At 39.4% G+C, this 21,087-nt stretch overlaps 1 protein-coding gene across 2 annotated transcripts in view; it reads right to left on the bottom strand.

Moving 5' to 3' along the window:
* Positions 1–1,168: 1,168 nt before the first annotated feature.
* ZNF217 (zinc finger protein 217) overlaps positions 1,169–21,087 on the bottom strand; it is a 39,516-nt gene continuing 19,597 nt past the window's right edge. For both annotated transcript variants that reach the window (XM_081325666.1, XM_081325667.1), the window contains exons 2-6: positions 17,515–19,281; positions 12,368–12,493; positions 9,735–11,237; positions 6,140–6,266; positions 1,169–4,277 (exon numbers count right to left, since the gene is read on the bottom strand). In XM_081325666.1, coding sequence (XP_081181792.1) covers positions 6,157–6,266; positions 9,735–11,237; positions 12,368–12,493; positions 17,515–18,913 — 3,138 coding nt within the window. In that variant the 5' untranslated portion in view covers positions 18,914–19,281 and the 3' untranslated portion in view covers positions 1,169–4,277; positions 6,140–6,156. The remainder of the gene's footprint in view (positions 4,278–6,139; positions 6,267–9,734; positions 11,238–12,367; positions 12,494–17,514; positions 19,282–21,087) is intronic.

Here is a 21,087-nt window from a genome sequence, read left to right as displayed (position 1 = left end):
CAATATGGATAGGACGGCTAGGGAACTTGGGGAGCTGAAGTCCACACAACTTAAAAGTTTACAAGTCTGAAAAACTGAAGCACACCATATGGGAGAACACGCAAGCCAAAACACAGCATGTTTTGTTTCTTTTGAGTGATCTGGCTGAACTACGGCAAAATCTACAATCTTCAAGTTCTTCTTACATGATCGCTTCTTGGCAAAGACACATTCTTCCTAGTAGACCTGAGCAAAAACTTCCATTTCTGATGCTGTCCACAGGATCTTGTTGCTTTTGTTAAATGAATGTAACATCACAGCATAAAGCGGACCCTGGGGCCACATCCAGCAGTCTGGCTCGCTTGAGGTCTATTTGAAGTTGGAAAATAAAATGTAAATAAGTGTACCACAGGAGGCGGCAGAAGAGTGCACTCCTTTAGAGCCATGGTGGTGCAGTATTGCAGGCTAACTTGCCAACAGTTCGATTTTCACCAGCTCAAGATTTGACTCAGCCTTCCATCCTTCCGAGGTTGGTAAAAGGAGGGCCCAGATTGCTGACATTTGTAAACCGCTTAGAGAGGGCTGTAAAGCACTGGGCAGCGGTACATAAGTCTTAAATGCTACTCCTATTTAGTCAGCAAGATAGAAAAGTGGCAGTTGGGCTGAGGTGAGGCTCTGCATTCCTTTCTTCCCTCAACACATGGAAGTTAGTTCAGTCTATTGGTTCAGCTCTCCACAACAGTCCCAGTTTCTCACGTGGTCCCTTAGGAAAATTAATTGCTTAACCACGGTGTAAAGTCTGCCTCTTCTGGACCTAACTGGCATCTTACAATGCATTCAGAGCCTGAATACTCTAAAGCTGCCTTCATCAATGTGACTCCCCTTGCCCTCCACCATATAGGCCACAATTGTTTTTTTTAAACTCTACTCCCAATACATACACACAAACACACACAAATATGAAATAAATGTTCTTTGTAACCGTGTGAAATAATAAATACATCTAGGGCACTAGCTTTCTCAACTCATAACTACGAATGAACATGCTTCTGTTTTGTTCTTTTCAAATATATTCAGAAGACAAAAAAAAGGACAAGAGTATTTGCAAAACAAAAACCAAAACCCAACCTCTCACCACGTTTGTATTTACATCACATATAACAAATTGCACTAAATTGAAAACGCAGCATAAATTAAATGACTTTTATGGTGTCTACAGTTCAACAAAATAAGAATTTAACAATTATAAATCATGGTAGAAAGAAATAAATATAACAATTGTACCAGCATTCTCATCACTATTACCAAAAAGAAAAGAAAGAAACACACAGTAGTATCCCATAGTTAATACTGATGGGCAAAACCTATTTTGGAGATCAATGTTGTAATTTACAAATAACTACAAATAAGCAGCATCTTTTTCTTTTGACCTGGTTGGTATCCCATCTCTGCCCAGAAAGGTTTAGTGGACTATGCTTAAGGAGTCTTTTGCAATATCCCATCAGCAGCTTTCCTTCATCTGGACATCCCCTAGATGTATAAAGGTAAAGGTAAAGGTTCCCCCACACATGCGTGCTTGTCGTTTCCAACTCTAGGGGCCGGTGCTCATCTCCGTTTCAAAGCTGAAGAGTCAGCGCTTGTCCGAGGACATCTCCATGGTCATGTGGCCGGCATGACTAGACGCCAAAGGCGCACGGAACGCTGTTACCTTCCCACCGTAGTGGTCCCTATTTTTCTACTTGCATTTTTATGTGCTTTCGAACTGCTAGGTTGGCAGAAGCTGGGACGAGTAACAGGCGCTCACTCTGCTACACGACACTTGGGATTCGACCCGCCAAACTGCCGACCTTCTGATCGACAAGCTCAGTGTCCTAACCCACTGAGCCACCGCATCCCTAGATGTATAGATGAGCTCAAAGAATGACCAAGCCACCGTGGGACCCTGTTGCATATGTGAAGAGTTAAAGTCCACACAATATGCAGAAGTTGCTGCAAATGTAACATCAGAAGTCTGAAGGGAAGTAGTATTCCCTCCTGCAACCCAATCCAACTCCGATATAGACTAGAACAAGAGTCAACCAGGGCTTCTCATAGGGACTTACAGTAGGACAGGAAAAAGCTTGTGCTGCAGTAATTCCTGTGCTTAAAAGGGAAATGGGAACCCTGAGTGGGAACCTAAGGCCTCTGGTCTTAATTTTGTCTTCAATTGAGAAGGGTGCTTCTAAGCTTCTAGAAGACTGCACCAACAAAAAGCAAGAGATGCTTTTAAAATCTGTAATTAAATACAGACCTGTTTTTTTTAAATTATTATTTTATTAAGCTCCATTATTTAAAAAACAGAATGGGGAAAAAAGAGACAAGACTCATTGAAGCTTCAGGAAAAAATAGATCAGCCATCTTTCAAATGTATTTATCTTCAAAAATAGGCTATAAAAAGTGCAAAACTAGGAAAACAAATCTAGATTTTATGTACATATGGCTCAGCTTATGAACAGGAAAAGGGTAAATTTTGTACAATTTCCTGATACACAGCACTTCATTCCATTGCCAGTTTTACAGAGATAAATTTTTTCACACACAGGAAGTCAAAAAATTAAAACGCTTCCAGAGTTGCTTGCTGGGTGTGAAGAAAACTTCCAAGAATGTCTACCTAGCTTCTGCAAATTTACATCTGATAGGAAACACATTCAAACAGTGCAAAAAGTATTTTTGAAACCATTTTTGTTCTGGAAACCTGGATATGTCAAAGAGAAAATAACATTTAAGCTGTTGTTAAGGCTTTTACAAAATACTTGGAATATCCCGCTTCAACATGTACAATTCATTTTTTCAGCCAGCAAACAATTCTCCTATTCAATTTTCAGTCCTGTGCAGTTTGAAACAAACAAACAAAACCCTCTAGGATTTAAAAATAAAACAACAAGCAATCTTTCCTTGTTAAATTTGTCACTCAACTTTGGGCTAAACAACTTACAAAGTGTATATAGACAAAAATTACCTCACAAGAACCCTTATACACACTATTTTGGTTTTGAAAAAGAATGTTGGACATATGCCCTGATTTTTCAAATGGGACCCAAATAGTACTTGTAGCTATATGGAGAAGTCTGACTGTAGAATCTCTTATAAGGGAACACAAGCCTCCAATTCAAGGCAACTCCTATGTGCATCACAATGTATCTAAAAAATTTATCCTGACCCAAAGCAAACAGTCTTTGAGAGGGGGACAAGTTGTATGGGCAACCTGTGGGAATCTTCCATCTATGAAGCTATGTGAGGAAGGCAGACTGAACCTTCAGTTTGTCAAGTAATTATGCAAGAGTTGGTATAGTTGGCATTGGTGTTTGAGAGGAATCTTACGTTCCCTCATAGGCATATGTACACAATTTATTTACATCTATACATTTTTGCAAAATGATGCATGTGTAGAGGTGAAAATGGCATTTAAGAAAAGAAAAAGGGGTAAACTGAAATACCCAGAAGGTACACAGTTAAAAACATTCTGCGTTTATTGTAAGACAAGAATTATGTCTTTATGTCAAGGCTTTGAGTAGTTTTAATCCCTATACCAGGGGTCTCCAACACTGATAACTTTAAAACTTGTGGACTTCAACTCCCAGAATTCTGGAAGTTGAAGTCTACAAGTCTTAAGGTTGTCAAGGTTGGAGACCTCTGCCCTACACACTATCCAAGAGTGCAATCAATTAATTCCATTCCCTTATGGAAGAGATGTTAAAAGAAAAATAAAAACAAGATTCAATTAGAGAAAGTATGATGTCTCCAAAGATAGCATGGTCTTGTTTGGTGCTAAATGTTCCTGATATAATCTGAGAGGCAATAATGGTGCTTAAAATGAACATAAGTAATTCATGAAGGGGTTTTGTTTCAAAAAATATTTCTTAAAGAAGAAAACAAAACTTGAAAATATTTAGGCAAAAATCCTCTCTGTATTTCAATGAGGGAAACATAATGTACAGCTTTACCTGAGATGCAAGGACTGCACACAACATCAGCAGCACTCACATATGCAAAAAATATATTTAAGTTGAATATTTGGTCTACCGTAATTCTAAGAAAAAAATATTCAAGATTGGGAAAAGATACACACACTTGGACAACACTGTCTTGGACAATAACGTTTACATTGCTTCATCCAAACAGGATCAAATCTTCCATTACACAACTGTAGTGTTTTTCCTCTGTGCACAATAAAATCACAGCTTAGTTTGGTAGCTTTTGTCATTCTATCATTCTCAAGAGATGAACTGTAAGGTAATTCAAAATCTGTGTCTTCATACCTGGAATAGAGGAAAAAAGGTTCTTTTCAAACGACTCACAACAGATGCAAAAACGGTATTTTTTAGCATCGTTTCTATATTTTGTAATGCCATTGATCTTTCTAAAGATTTATTCCAAAATGCAGGAAATATGGTATTGAGCTTTAGGTAAAAACAAGATTCTTTGGGGTCAGATTTCATTTTATGTAATTTAAGGTTGCAATGGAAACTGGCTTGTGGAAACTATGGTGTGTCTGTTGTAAAGTAACAGTATTTTCCAGCAGTACCTACTGAGGCCCTGAAATTAAGTCTAAGTTCTAATTACAAGCTTTAACCTCAGAGCCATCTTAGGAAGAAATATCATTACTTTATGGTGAAACGAAAGACACGAACCACACGTACTCTGGAAACTAAACACATAACATTTTTGGGAAGCAATTTTCAGTTCATATTATCACATCACCATTATCTGGTACAGGGTGTATATTTAAAGGTGTTGTTTTATTCCTAGCATTGTTTTATCTATTGGTTGGGAGTTGTCCAGAGTTTGATATCAGATGGGCAGCCATATAAAAGTTTTAAATAAATAAATCAGCATCATTGCTCTTTCTTTTTCTGTATTTATTTAAGAATTATCTTGCCTTTAGAGGATTATACCACAATCAAACACTGTTTGAGACGTTAAAACAATTTTTGCATTTATCAAAATGCTTCCTGTAGTTTGGAAAAAGCGAACCACTGAAGGGTCTCATCACTGAAAAATCTAAGCCAACAGCCTGAAACTAGCGTGTCTCAAAGAATCCAGCAATAGCTTTCTATGATTCACAGCACTATTTGTATGCCAAACTGTGTTTTCTACAAATTTGCTTATCCTCAAAGATAGCAATCACATTGGCTCAGAATAACGCTTTGATTGCTTGAGCATCCCTATGACTTTTTTGGCTATTTGGCAGTAAAATCACAAACTTGGAAGAAAATATTTTAACTAAATGCTCTTAAGGCTGCTCTTTCAGTGAAGCAAACTAGATCTGAACAGAAGCCTAACTTAAGATTCTGCCTTTTTCTCCCAGTAAGATATACTGGGAGATGAACAATCCACTCAGGAGCTATAGCAAGCATTAGACAGTGATGGATACTGGGAATTGTAGTTCGGCAATATTTAGTGGGTTAGATTTCCCAGTCCTCCATTAAAATCCCTATATGATAGAAAGTGAAATGCATAATATTTTTTCTGGACAGCTGTTCTTTTTATTTTAAGTAAAGCTATTTTAATAGTTTGAGAACTGCTTAACATATGTTAACCTCTAACATTTTCCAAACAGGAAATGAAGAAATTGTGTCCCCATAATTCAATCTTGAAAACCTTACGATATTTCAAAGATTACTACCAAACTCTATTTTTTAAAATGCCAGTATGGGAAATGTGTTAAATGTAGGATATCATTAACTGCATTTAATTAATATTTCACTAACTTTAAGTAAAATCAACCTTAATTTTGTCTTGGCTCACCCGTACTTTGGAATACACTTTTATAACACTACTTTGAATCCAGGGGTAAATTACACACACACTTTAAACTAGACAATTTACCTAAACCTTTAATTTTCCAGATGTTTAGCGACATGATAGATCAGAGAATTGGAACCTATAGTCTTGACACATCCACAGAGCACTGAGTTAAAGAAAATTCTTCTATATTAAAGAGAGGGAATCTGACACCCTCCAAGTGCTACTGGACCATAACTCCCAGAGAACCCAGTCAACATGGATATGGTAAAAGATGAGGGGTGCTGAAATTCAGCAAGACACAGGGACCCCACAGGTCTTTCAAATAGCACCGGAAATGTAAAATATGTATATCTATGCGTGAAGTGTGCCTTACCATCTGTTGCAGCCAAATCATGTTTTTTTATCATTCAGGCGGTTATGGGTATTGCCAAGAAAGTTCTCATAACTTCGCTTTTGCAGCAAGGAATTAGATAGGTGTTGATACGACACTGGTCTTTTTCCTAGTAACAAACATTGCAATATATTAACAAAGGAATACAGATTAAGACAGGACTATTAAGTGCATGATCCCTATAAATGTGTCTTATGTATTTCTCTCTGTCATCGAAATACACTACTGTCTCCTCATAGAACTTGAAAATATAAAACTATGACATATTCACCAGTCCCCCCCTCCCATTTTCAAGTACGATAGTGAAACCTAGGCATCTTTGCATTACAGCTGATTAAACATTATCATTTCACTGAAATATCAAAAAAACCTTTCAGTAGCTGTTGTTTCTATTATCTTTCATAATCGTAATGACTTTTCATCCCAATTCAACATTTATGATATTATATTAAAAGCTCAGAGGCATTCGGAGAGAATTAACATAGTAGCTATTGTAAATATTTAGGCTGCCTAAACATTAAGCTAAGGGAATCACATTCAGACTGTCCTTTATCCCTATTATTGGTTAATGACTCTCCCAAGCCAAAACTGAAGGGGCAACAATGAGTGCATCTTCTTCGCATAGGCATTGGCACATTCACCATAAACCAGGGGTCCCCAACCCTCGGTCGATGGACCGGCACCAGGCCGCAGCCTGCCAGAAACCGGGCCACATAAACAAAGCCCCATCCGCAAGATGCAGGCAGGACACAAAACCACGCCCCCTCTGGTCCGCGGAAAAAACCTCTCTCCGTGGAACCAGTCCCTGGTGCCCAAAAGGTTGGAGGCCTCTGCCATAAGCCACCAAACAACAAGAACAGCAAGAATTTACGCTTTAGCTCAGATCCTATCAGATTCTTAAAAACAGATGAACCATACACTCAGTATCCAGAGCTCTTTGAGCCGTCTCTTGCGGCTCCCAGCCGCCCGGTGCGCGCGCACCTCTTCCAACGGGCAGTGGTGCGCGCGCACCTCTCCAAATGGAGAGTGGCACCGCCCGTTTGGAGAGGTGCACGCGCACCTCCCCGAATGGGCGGAGGTGCGCGCGCACCTCCCCAAACCTTTGGAGAGGTGCGCGCGTACCTCCGCGCGAATGGGCAGCGGTGCCGCTCTTTCAGGAAGCTGCCGCGGCCCGTCTGTGAAGCTGCCGAAAGCGGCAGCTTAGCAGACGGGCCGCGGCAGCTTCCTCAAAGAGCGGCGCCGCTGCCCCTTCGCACGGAGGTACGCGCGCACCTCCCCAAAGGTTTGGGGAGGTGCGCGCGCAACTCCGGTCGTTCGGAGAGGTGCGCGCGCACCTCTCGGAATGGGCAGGGGCGCCTCTCTTTTTGAGGAAGCTGAGACGGGCCGCGGCAGCTTCCTCAAAGAGCGGCACCGCTGCCCCTTCGCGCGGAGGTACGCGCGCACCTCCGGTCATTCGGAGAGGTGCGCGCGCACCTCTCGGAATGGGCAGGGGCGCCGCTCTTTGAGGAAGCTGCCACGGCCCGTCTGCAAAGCTGCCGAAAGCGGCAGCTTTGCAGACGGGCCGTCGCCGTCGGGCAACCGGGAACCGGTTCCATCTCATTTTTAAAAAAATGGCAGCCGTGTGCGTCCGCGCATGCGCAAAAAACCTTTTTGCGCATGCGCGTGCATGGACACACGCACGCGGCTCCCTCTTTTTTTAATTTGTGATGGAACCGGTTCCCAGTGGCTCTTTTTCTTTTTTAGGTTGCCGACCCCTGATCCAGAGGATACGATCTGAATTCTTTTAATCAAAAATCTTCACACAAATTCTTTTGACATTACAGAGTGTGTCATGTCGATGAACACTGACTTCCTCAAATCCCCTTTTGCACTTAGAGATTCACTAAGTTTGAAGTCCGATCTGTAATCAGTTACAAAACCAGTTAACATTAACTTACATGGAATCACACTGTACTTTATGTGCGTGTTTTAGAACTCCATTAATACAGGCAAGCTAAATTTAAGAGCAATAATTGTTTTAAAACTGTTATGTTGTATTTTTGTGGGTAATGTTTTTGGAGGGGGAAAAAGAGTACTTGTACCTGCTATCCTCCTACAAATAAATAAATAAATTTTCCACCATCTCCTCTCACTTTAGCTTGAGTGATAAGATGTATCAAAACTCGGCAATTCTGCATTATTTTATTTATATTCTTTCTCTATGGACAGCACCTAATAAACATAGCACCTATCTGGATTTAGGACTGAGCTGCCAATCTCAAGAATATTTAGATGAAAGATCATTGGGAATTGTTACAGAATAGATTGGAAAGTTAAAAAAAAACTTTTCAAGGAAAATGGCAATCAATTTTTGCCTCACAGCCCATATCTAATATGAAAAGTCATAATCCGATGTGGTAGGGTGTACATCAAGAGTCACCCAGGGACCTCAGGTATTTCATAAGACCTCACACTCAGGTCCTTGAACCCCACCAACATTTGAAACCGAACTGCAAGTTTTAATGGGACAGATTGTGAAGTAAACAAGAAGCAATCATATTAAATATATCTAAAATTTGAATAAAAAAGAAATCAAATGTAATTTAACCTAAACTCAAGTGCCCAGGGCAGCCCTCAAACAAAATGTTGAGCATCCCTATTCCTGGGATTACTGCATTGTAAATAAAAATAACAGATTGAGAAAAGTTCATACCTTCATTAAAGATTCCCACAGTGGGACAAGATAAAGGGCTGCATCTTTGTAAGGACTACATCAGATGTTTAATGCCTTGACTTTTCAAGGTCTCCGCCCGAATCCCTGGACAGACGACAACTACCACCCAATGTGGCAGAAATTAAAAATCTCAGTGGTCTAACTTGGTATCAGACAGCTATCTAGATATGAAAACCAAGGATGAAGCAAATACTAGTTTGGAGGGTATCTTAAAAATACAGGTAGTCCTTGACTTACGACAGAATTGAGCCCATTTTGGTTGCTAAGTGAGACATGTTAAGTGTGCTTTGCCTTATTTTACAACTTTTTTGTCACAGTTGTTAAGTGAATCACTGCAGTTGTTAGTTACACAGCTGGCTTCCCCACTCACCTAGCTCAGCAGTAGGGAACCTTGGCTCTTTTATGACTTGTGGACTTCAACTCCCAGAATTCCTGAGCCAGCTGTGGCTGGCTCAGGAATTCTGGGAGTTGAAGTCCACAAGTCATAAGAGCGCCAAGGTTCCCCACCCCTGACCTAGCCTATCAGAAGGCTGCAAAAGGCGATCACATGACCCTGGGACACTGCAACCGCCATAAATATGAGCCAGTTATCAAACATCTGAATTTTAATTGTGTGACTTTGGTGATGTTGTAAGGATTATGAGAAAAACGGTCATAAGTCAATTTTTGTTGGTGATGTGTAACTTCGATCGGTTACTAAACTGTTTTAAGTCAAGGACTACCTGTACATCAAGAGTTGAATGAAATTCTGGTTTGATCTCCCAATTTCACTCGCAAGTATTCTTTGTTTTAAAGAATGTTTTCTTTTTGCCATCATTCATTGCTGAAAACTAAGAAACTATATAAATATATATATATATTTACCTTCTTTTGAAGAGCTGGGGATGTGGTTGCTACTCGATCCACAGGAACTGGCAAATGACCCCGGGCTATATGTTTCGTATGGTTTTAGAACAGTCATTGGATTTACAGCATCTCTTTCAGAGCTCATGAGCCCTTGTTTGAAAGACAGGAGAGAGGCAAGCTTGGTGTGTGAACATTCCTGAGGAATCAGACCTGAATGTTTGCCTGAAAGAGGTAATCTAGCAGCTTCACTCTCTGTCCGATGTCGAGCAGAGTCAATCTGCTGCAGAAAAAAGAGATTAGGCCTAAGTCTTTTAGAAGGCAGTCCGTCAAATCCCACATATCTATTCCCAGCAGATCTGCTACTTAAAACCTCTACTTCTCGACTAGTTGACCCAGCAGCTTTGGTCAAAGGGTTCTCCAAAGAGCTATTGAAGCTGCTATTCCCCATTCCTAACTGAGAAGCCAAAAGTCTTGATTTCCCTTTATCTTGCACTGAAATGCGACTAGGGCTCTGGTGCATTTCCTGCTGTTGTCTACGGTTATTAGTCTGAATGCCAATCATTTGGGATTTGCACGATTTCAAGTTGCTTGGTACCAAGCTGCTGGAGTTTTGTCCTGAGAGAATAGGCCCTTTGCTTTGTGGGGCGGGACACTGCCTCGCCTTCTCCACAGGCTGAGATTTTGATTGCGTGAGGAAGGAAGATTTGATTTTCCCAGAATTAAGAGGCAGCGGTAGTACATCCTTGCCTAAAAGACAGGGTGGGCAGCCTGTACGTCTGGCTTTATGAGCAGCCTTATTCCTAATACTACTTTTAGTAACTGCATTGAGATTATTAGCAGACTTATGCGTCAACCGTTGATGCATGATGAGAACTTCTGGATATACCGTCCGGAAAGTACAAAAGGGACAGGTGCTGGTTGTTAAGGAACACCGTGAATGACGAATTACTGAAGCATCCTGAGAAGAGGCGGTAGATAAATTTAAGGGCTTTTCTTGAACTGTTAATCTGCATTTTGAGTTTTCAGTAACGTCACTTAAATCCACCTTCGTTTTGCCAGCATAAAACACATTTTTTGTTAACTCAGAGTTCTTCTGTTCAGTTCTCTTCACAAGACTGTTCGCCTGGTGATCCACTGTGTTTTTTTCATGTTTTAAAACTGAAACAGATGCACCCTCTTTCAAGCCATCGCAGACCGAGTTTTTGCTTGTGTCCTGAGTTATATTTTTTGGCACACTGTAAAAAGGGTAAAACTCTTCTTTCTGTTGTTTTACAGGTGGGACGACTCCTTTGGCATCTTTGGCGTCTTCAAGGAGCCTTTTCAGATTTTTGGTTTCTGGAGCATGACCGCTTACTGACAAGAAGCCTGCCTCCTGGGAAGGCAATAACCCTTTACTGTCATTTTTCAAATCTGCTGAAGCTTCTGTATGTTTGTCCTTGTGATGCCTCTCTAAATGATAGCGCAAAGAGGTTTTCTGCGCTGCTGCATATTCACAAAATTCACATTTGTATGGTTTTTCGCCTGCAAAAAATAATGAGCCAAAAGTAAGAAAACTGCCACTTCCTTCTTTTAATTGACCAGAAAACAGAAATATGCTTTTCCTTTACTGCTACTAAACATCTTAGAACAACAAATATTTTGCCAGAATAATGGTTTCACTAATTGCACTTAGGAATTGGGCTTTGATTTCATTTTTAGATATTAAAAGGGATGGCTTGCTTAGCCCAGAGAGAGAAAAAGTAAGGACATGTTATACTGCATGTGGTGCCTAAAGCCTTTAATTCTTCTTCTGTCTTTATACGCATGTAGGACTCATTTGTTAGCCTGCCTGAGGCTTTTTCCAACACTGTACTGCAAATCCTTAATATTTACCTTGCTGGTCTCCTGGAGATACAAGGCATGTTTGAAGACCTTCAGGCCTCCCAATTGCTAATCACAGCAATTTGCAGAATAATTTGAATTCATAGACTTGTTTTACTCCAGAAGCTAAAGTTGGCATGAACAGTATTCACTCTTTCCTCTACTTCCCCCCCATATCATCCAACCAGTAAGACAGGTTTGATTGAAACAAACAAAAAGATTTGACGGGCGGGTGGGGAAATTGAGAAATATGCCAATATTCTTGGTATCAGAAGTAATGGAAGTCTTTCCTCCCAACACCGAAAACAATCCTAAAAACTGCAGATCAACTGTGGGCTATAAAGTGAGATTAGCAAATAGCAGGAACCTTAATAATGCTCTTTTGAAATCTCTGCTAAAAAGCTAACTCTTGTATTAAAAAAAAAAACAAAACCTTGATAGCCAAGAGCCTTTCCAGATTTTTAAACAGCTGACTCACAATTTTGGGATTTATAGCAGGATAGGAAGGAGACAACGGCCAACCATTTTGTAACATTATCCAGAAATCTACACGGAAAGTAGTCTGATCTCCTCAATAACTCTAGGAACGTTTTATTTGTTGGTTTAACTTTTTTACCCACTCCATTGGTTTGGTGGTCTCTACTGTCAAGGGAAACTTACCCTATTTTATCAGCTTGAAACAATGAACAGCTTTTCCAATGAACATCAAAACTGAATCATGTTTGCCTTTTACTTATTGAAAATGTTCTCCTTTTGATTCTTCACCAAAAGCATAATCTAGTTTTCTTTACCTGTATGAGTTCTGAGATGAATATTGAGGTAATAGTTTGAGCGAAAAAACTTTCCACAGTAGCTGCATTCTCTAGTAGCTCCAAGGTTTTTAACTTTTGATCTTTCCAACCCGTCTTCATTTTTATCTTTAGATTGGGGGAAAAACAAAAATAAAGAAAAGTAAGAAACACAATTCTGGACATACTGAGTAGTAATTGGGCAACCTCTGTAATAATTTGTTCACTCGTAGATACCTTTTCTGAAAATATACTTTTGTTTTAAATAAAGGATTATAATAATAAGATAAAAATAGTAAGTAAACAAGCAGAGTGCTGTTAATGTACTTCCTAAAAGAGGAAAATGAACATGTATCTCTATTTATATCTGTATATCCGTATGCTGCAAAATTGTTAAATAAAAAAAATGGGGAAAAAATAAGACATAAGAGGACTTGGCTTATTTTGCAAAGATATCTGCCAAGAATACAATATTCCTGATCCTCCAGAGAGATTTTACTCTAATCTTTTTGGGGCCTACAGAGTTTGGAATTGACATTTGAGGGAGGGAGGGAGGGAGGGAGGGAGGGAGGGAAGGAAGGAAGGAAGGGAGGGAAGGAAGGAAGGAAGGAAGGAAGGAAGGAAGGAAGGAAGGAAGGAAGGAAGGAAGGAAGGAAGGTTCTTTCTCAAATACATGATTTTATCAATCTCATTCACATTACTCACACTTACTCAGTGTATTTTGTGCATCTAATTCACCATCTTCCTGCAACCCTTTGAGAGCTGCATGTATGCTGATCAGTGTACGTTTAAAGTGACAAAGTTATTCTATTCCCATTCCCGTTCCATTCCATTCTATTCTCAATTCAATGCTATCACACAAACATATTCCATCAAGGAGCAGATTTTAACTATGGCAGTGAGATATAGTTGTGTGTAAAAGTTTTAGTTCTCCATGGTCAAACTGTTTCAATGGATTGCAGGAAGACCATAAAATGGCACAGCCTCTACAAAATGTTACTCAACATAATATCTTTCTTGAAACACATATGCTAATAATAATACACAGTTGTTTGCAGGGTTTTTTTTAAAAAAAATTATGAATATGCTGTGCAAGTTTGAAAACTCTGTCGGTACTTTGTAACCCCATTTTTGCTAGAAATAGCAGCTTCCAAATCTTTCCTCTGGCCAACTAATAACCTTTCTATTCCTCTTTTTGGATGTTTTACCCACTCTTCCTTGGAAAGTTGTTCTAGGTCAAAAATATTCTCAGGTCTCTTTTGCATATACTGCATCTTAAAGACGATCATACAAGTCCGCAGTACTGGTAATCCTTGACTTATAATCCTTGACTTTAATTCTTTTTAATTCTTTTTAATTTTTTGTATCAGTGTTTTAAGTACCCTGTAAACCGCCCTCAGTCCTTCGGGAAAGGGCGGTATATAAATCCAATAAAATAAATAAATAAATAAATAATAGTTCGGTTAGTGACTGTTCAAAGTTATAATGGCACTGAAAAAAGTGAGTTATAAACGTTTTTCTCACTTATGACCATTGTTACATCCCCATGGTCATGTGACCAAAATTCAGACACCTGGCAACTGACTCATATTTATGACGGCTGCAGTGTTCCAGGGTCATGTGATCCCCTTTTCTGACTCTCTGACAAGTCAATGGAGAAGCCAGATTCAATTAACAACCGTGTCATTAACATCTGCAGTGATTCACTTAACTGTAGCAAGAAAAGTCGTAAAATAAGTCAAAATTCACTTAACAAATGTTTTGCTTAGCAACGGAAATTTTGGGCTCAATTGTGGTCATAAGCCGAGGAATACCTATAATATCTGGCTCTTGTGAAATAGTTTTGAGTTAACAGACTGCCACAAAAAGCAGAAAGACAATTCCCGTGCCTTTCCTTCAGTTCTTTTTCTTTGATATTCATTAAATATTTATTAATTTTCCCCCAATACATCGTTTTTTTTTTCTATGTTAAAACCACAGAGCTAAAATTTCAAAGTAAAATTTAATGTTACTATGGAATGATTTTTTTTTTCTTTTTAAAAAATTATTTTCACCTGAAATATTTTAAACTATCTGTTATTTTAAACTATCTGTGTAGGTAGAACAACCACCATTTTAGATGGTAAATGCCCTCTAGGCAGCAAAAAAGACATTGGTGGACTGAGAGATTTTCACCCCTACCTATAGGACCCTTACATTTAAAACAATTGGGGCATTTAAAAAAAGACATCTGGACACAAGAGACAGAAATATTTTTTTGCTAGTTCTTTTTCTCACATGGACGCACACGTACACGTCATCTTAGAAAGAATGCAGTGGCATTTGGCATGCAGGCTGCAGAAACAGCTCACAAAAGTACAGCCTTTGAATGCAACTATTAAGTAGTGATTGGATCACTTTTTCAGGTTGCATAGGGGCCCCTCCCAGGGAACACAATTTGGCAGTTTACACTCTGCAGGATTTAATCTGAAAAGCAGATAGCAGGATAACAAGGGATAACATTATGTACTAGGAAGAATTTTAAGTGGGATGGGAAACATGGATAGAGTAGGCTTGTGTAGCTTAGCTGTAATTCCAAGTGGGAAATTTAAGCTTCCAAGAGCCATTCTTAAAGCTGAAGCAAGCAGTCATTTTTAAAACCATGCTGCAGCCACGTGTTTTTATTCATTAGAAAACTTCATTGTAAAATATATGTTTATTTTGTTTTATAATTGGCAACCTCACATCTTATTGCCTTGTGTAAATCCTGTATTATTTAAAAGAGAATTAATGCTACTTAACTTTAAGGAAGAATCCTTCTATATTAGAATCCTATCAAGATTCTACTGGAGACAAGTATTTATTTCTTCAGTTATCCTTACTACATTTTTATTTATCTTATAATATTTGTGCTTTGTATAGTACAGTATTTTATACCGTGAGCTGCCTAAATCTCAATACAAAATCACCAAATCATCAAATGTATGAAAGGTGAAATATTTTGCCCGATCTAATTTGCATGCAACACTCAAGGATTATCACTAGAGGGCAGCAGACACTGCATTATGCTCATTTAAGATTGTTTCCAGCTGTAACTGCATTGAACTTTGATTAACAGAACTGACTCTCTAGTAGTGGTGAGTTTAAACGTGATACTGGTTGTTTTATATAAAAAGGACCTATGTAGCTATCTCAAAATTTCTGCCAATTTCTCCAAAGCACAGAGTACAGGTAGTCCTCAATTTACAACCATTCATTTAGTGATCATTTGAAGTTATAACGGTGCTGGGAAAAAAACTCATGATCATTTTTCACACTTATAACCCACTGCAGAATCCTGTGGTCATGTGAACAAAATTCAGAAAACTGGCAACTAGCATGGATTTAAAACGGTTGCAGTGTCCTAGGGTCATGTTATCACCTTTTGCAACCTTCTGACAGCAAAGTCAATGGGGAGGCCAAATTCACTTAACAACTATGTTACCAACTTAACAAATGTGGCAAGAAAGATCGTAAAATGGGGCAAAATTTACTTAACAAATGTCTCAATTAGCAACAGAAATTTTTGGCTCAATTGTGGGCATAAATTTAGAATATTCAGAATATTCCACCTCTCTCTATGGGGGGTGAGCTTTTACCCCCCCCCCCCCCGTAGATAGGGCTCGCAACTTGGGAGTCCTCCTAGATTCGCGGCTCACTCTGGAAGACCATATAGTAGCTGTGACTAGGGGGGCTTTCGCCCAGGTTTGCCTGGTGCGCCAGTTGCGGCCCTATCTAGACCGGGATGCCCTGTGTACGGTCACTCATGAGCTCGTGACCTCTCGTCTGGACTACTGCAATGCTCTCTACATGGGGCTTCCCTTGAAGACCACTCGGAGGCTCCAGCTGGTACAGAATGCAGCCGCGAGAGTTGTCTTGGGAGTCTCCCGGTACTCCCATGTTACACCTTTGCTCCGCGAGCTACATTGGTTACCAGTTGTCTTCCGGGTGAGATTCAAGGTTCTGGTAATGGTTTTTAAGACCCTACATGGCATGGGTCCGGAGTACCTCGGGGACCACCTGCTGCCGGCGTCAACTTCCCTCCGCCCTGTGCATTCCCACAGAGAGGGCCTCCTCAGGGTGCCTCCGGTCAGAGAATGTCGGCTGGTGGCCCCCAGGGGGAGGGCCTTCTCTGTGGGCGCTCCGGCTTTATGGAATCAGCTGCCGGTCGAGCTCCGGATGGCACCTGACCTTCGCTCCTTCCGACGCGGTCTGAAGACCCATCTATTTGAACAAGCCGGCCTGGCCTGATGGGGGATATGTTGGGGTTTTAATGGGGATTTTTATATTGTTATTGATTGTTTTAGCTGGGCTACTATTTAATTCTTTTTAATTTTTGTATCCTGTATTTTTTATATGTGCCCTGTTCACCACCCTGAGTCCTTCGGGAGAAGGGGGGTATACAAATATAATAAAATCAAAATCAAAATCAAATCAAATCAAATCAAATTGAGAATTACCTTTATTGCATTACAAAAGGATTTACCAGTATATCTTTAGTTGAGTAAACTCTCAGCTGTGGTGAAATTTTTTTAAAAAATGTCTAGCATTAAAGGAATGAAAATATCCATCTGTCTAATCCTCCATTACACTATATTTTTATACAATTCTACGCACCAATGTCATAATATGCATATGAAATGTTATGCATTTTAAGATCATGCAAGCATCTTTCCCTTTGGTGTAGATGCAAATCTACTAAGCACATTGATTTGTGCTTTAGATTATAAGCCGCCCTGAGTCTTCGGAGAAGGGCGGGATATAAATGGGATTAAAAAATAAATAAATCATGCCATGACTTAAAAATAGCGTATGATGATGATGCTGTGATAATATTCCTTGGAAAGCATCAACAAAAACTCTCCCCTCCATATTTATCTTTAATACGGACACCATTGTTGTTGTTAGTTGCGAAGTCGTGTCCGACCCATCGTGACCCCATGGACAACGTTCCTCCAGGCCTTCCTGTCCTCTACCATCTTCTGGAGTCCATTTAAGCTCACGCCTACATCCATCCAGCCAGCCACATTCTCTGTCGTCCCATTCTTCTCTTGCCCTTAATACAGACACCATATTAAGAACTAAATGAACAAACTACATTTTTATTGTGAACAGTTCTTAAATGGGCTTACCTGAAGTCTCTATTATCCCATCCTCAGAGCCATCTTCAGACACTCCCTCCAACCGTTCGGCTCCGTTCTCATCCAGGGTCCCAGGATCAGGAAGGCATGTTCTCAGCTGCTTCCCTTCCTCACAGCCGCTTTCTGAATCATTCCTCCGTTCTTTCTTATGGACTCTGGAGTGGACTCTGGAGTGAAGGACGAGTTGGTGGTAAGTTCGAAAGGCTTTGTTACACTCTGAACAATGGGTAGGCTTGCCTTTGCTCTGGGACATATGCAACGAAGGCACTTCGCGGCAAGGATACTTAAATTTGTCTTGTGGCACGTTACCAATCCCTGTGTAATTTCCACCTCTGCTTCCCTTGGTCTTTCCTGTGTTTTCAGTCTGGTTGGCTTTGCTTGCGTTCCAAATCTCCCCGAGTTCTTCTTTATCCGAAGATGAGTCATCATTGTCTGTGCTTCCCTCTTGACCAGCATCTTTCGTTTGCCCGTGGCCAATAGCAACTTTACCTTTAGTAGCCAGCTGCCATGCCTGATAGGTACTGAACGGATCCAACTCAGCAATCCATTTCACGGGCTTTTTCTGTTTGCTGTTATTAGGAGGAGAAAGTGGCTTTAGGTTTAAAAACTGCAGAAATTCTTCTCTGGGTGTCTTACTTTCTTTGCCATCCCCTTCTGATGGAGAGCCATTACTGTTGGCTAGGGAATCTTTAGTATGCACTTTGCTGTGCTCAATTAAGCTTTCCTTGTTCTGAAATAGAAAGCCACACACCATGCAGATTTTATAAGGGGATGTTATACTTTCTGTCACTTGGTCCTGAACAACCTCATTTATCATTACCGGACTCTCAGATCCTTGCAGTGCCTTGCTGCGAGAGCCAGGTTTCCCGGTGTGAGTCCTCATGTGATTTTTGAGGAACCAGGGTTCTTTAAATCTCCTTCCACATACATTGCACCAGTAAGTGAAAGAATCCTTGTGCTTCCTCATGTGGGCTTCAACATCAAAAGCCTCATCAAATGTTTGTCCACAAACCACACAGCTGAAGTCCTGGCTATCCTTTTCATTTACATCCAGTGATGGCAAATCAATTCTCCCTTGTCCTTTGTCAAGATGGCTAACATACTCCGCTTCCACACGCAAAACTGCTGGTTCACAAAGTGTCGGTCTATGCTGCGTTAGCACATGCTTACCGAGATCTTCTGAATGCTTGAAAGTCTGTTCACAAAACATGCAGTCTAAAGAGACACATACTTCACCTTGCATGAAGAACTTCTCTTGCAAGTTCTTATAGGAGATTGTGTTGGCTCCTTTTACTGGCATAGTGGCATCATTATTGTCCATTCGTGAGCCAACAGTACTGGCTATACCTTCTGGACCATCCATGTACACCAAAAGAGGCTGAGTTGGCATATTTCCTTTGGCAGTTTTAACAAGAAGTATCAAGTTGTTTTTATGCAAGAAATAGGGCCACTTCAGAAATTTCCCAGTTGTTTAGCAGCAGGTGTTTGAGCCCTCATGACTCCTTCAAGAAAGGGCTACTGGGCATTCTGCTCATCTGTAGATGTAGCTAACCCTCTGCCAGAAAGAAATAATCTCGTAAAAAATGTTACTAGCTCTTGTATGAAAGAGGTGGAATTGCTTATGTTGTTCTGCAGTTTATGTAACTTGCTTTCAGCAAAACCGGTCTGTTCACATCTCTGAATTTTAATACTTTGAGCTTCTTCTTCTTAAGCTTGAAGAAAATTGCTGTAGCTCAGAATCACCAAGAATGTCACCACCTATGCGAAGAGAATTTGAAAACAAATTAATGTTAACTTAGGAATCAAAATAAATCAATACAATAATTTGAAACCAAAGACTATGTACTTTTATGATATCAAGTATTCTTTCTTCCACACAATGCTTTATACAGTGCAATGAAGTCAGAAGGCAATTTCTGTGTTCTTTTGACACAAATATACAATGTGATCAACAGTTTCCCAACACTTTTAACAAATGCTCCAATGTAATCTAAGTTTAAAGATGTGCAATCCAGCTACGCATTCAGATTTTACTAAACATTTATCTTAAAAATGATGCAATTATCAAAGGAAGTTACTAATCTCTGCAAGGAAACTGCCTTAGGGAGTTACTCTAGAACATTATCTTCAGCACTCTGCCATAAAGAAATAACTGCCTCAGTGAAAGAAACAGGACAATTATTCAGCCATTCCACTTGCAGAATCCTAGAAGTCCACATTATTATCCTAAAAGGGTCTGGGAAATCCCATTTTTTTAGGAATAGTATTCTCTTATTACGAAACCATTTAAGAAGTTGTTTTATGCAAGCCCTTATGTCCCAGAGCATACCGAAGCATTTGTAAAGGCTTACTTAAATATTTCTTTATAAAATAAAATGTGTTTGTAATGTTTAAAAGAAATATAATAGCATTATCTTAAAAAAGAAAAGAAAAAAGTATTTCCCCATGACAGTAAGCAGTATCTGCTGTCATTTAACACCCAATGAGCAGCCATTTTGAAATCATGGGGCCACTTCAAATGCCAGCCATTTGGAAAGCTTGTTTATGCTCCTCTGAATACTTAAAAACTAAGTCTTAGTTTTAAAACAAATATGAATATTTTTGTCCATTAAAAATAATAACTTGAATATGAAGCTTATGTGGGAGATAAACAAGCATAGCTAAAATATTTGATATTTATTGTCTCTGAACAAGTAGATCAATTACTGAAACACAAATTTACTGGTGGAGGGACGGATGAGAGCTAAGCCATATGAATGTACAAATACTATGAAATAGTGTAACATTTACCAAAATGCTAAATAATAATTTAGTGTAATAAAAATCACCAACGTAGGATTTCAAATTTTCAAAGGTTATTTTTTTCCTCTTTTTTTACTGCCTATGGTCCAGGCACCTTAAGTAAAAAGAGATTTATTTTTTGGGAAAAATGTTTTCCTAAAGGCAAATAAATCTGATCCAATTACAAGTATTATATGCATCTTTCCTTTGATTTTAATCTACATGTCATTTGGAATAGTGAAAATAGGAGTACAAAGACAGATGCAAATAGCAACCGAGTGAAAAGTATTATTGAATCTGAATCATATTAAGTACTCCACTTTGATTTGATTTGACCTGTTATTAGGCACAATCAATACAGAGAGAGATGTACATAATAGAGAGATATTGACCTGTAGACATCTATTCAGATTCACATGCATTTCTTAAACTAACGTTTCTTTAATCTGTTGGTCTCAGGACACCTTCCCACTTTTAAAAGTTATGGAGAACCCCTTTCCACTTTTAAAAATAATAGAAAAACTTTGCTTGTATGGGCTTTGCTGTTTACCATATTAAAATTAAAATGGATTCATTCATAGAATAGTTGTCTCCTGTAAAAATAACAATATTAAATCCATTATTTACATGAAAAAAACGTGTTATTTTTATGAGATTTTTTTTTTTAAATAAGAGTGACACTCTTTTAATTTTTTACAAATATCTTCAATATCTGGCAAATAATTTTGATTTCAAGGATCCCTGAGAGGATCTTGGGGTACTCCCAGGGTTACTAGAATCACA

The sequence above is a fragment of the Vipera berus genome (genome assembly GCF_964194415.1).
Source record: "Vipera berus genome assembly, chromosome: 3".
Classification (NCBI taxonomy): domain Eukaryota; kingdom Metazoa; phylum Chordata; class Lepidosauria; order Squamata; family Viperidae; genus Vipera; species Vipera berus.
The sequence above is the reverse complement of the archived record's forward strand: the minus strand, read 5'-3'. Positions and strand labels throughout refer to the sequence as shown.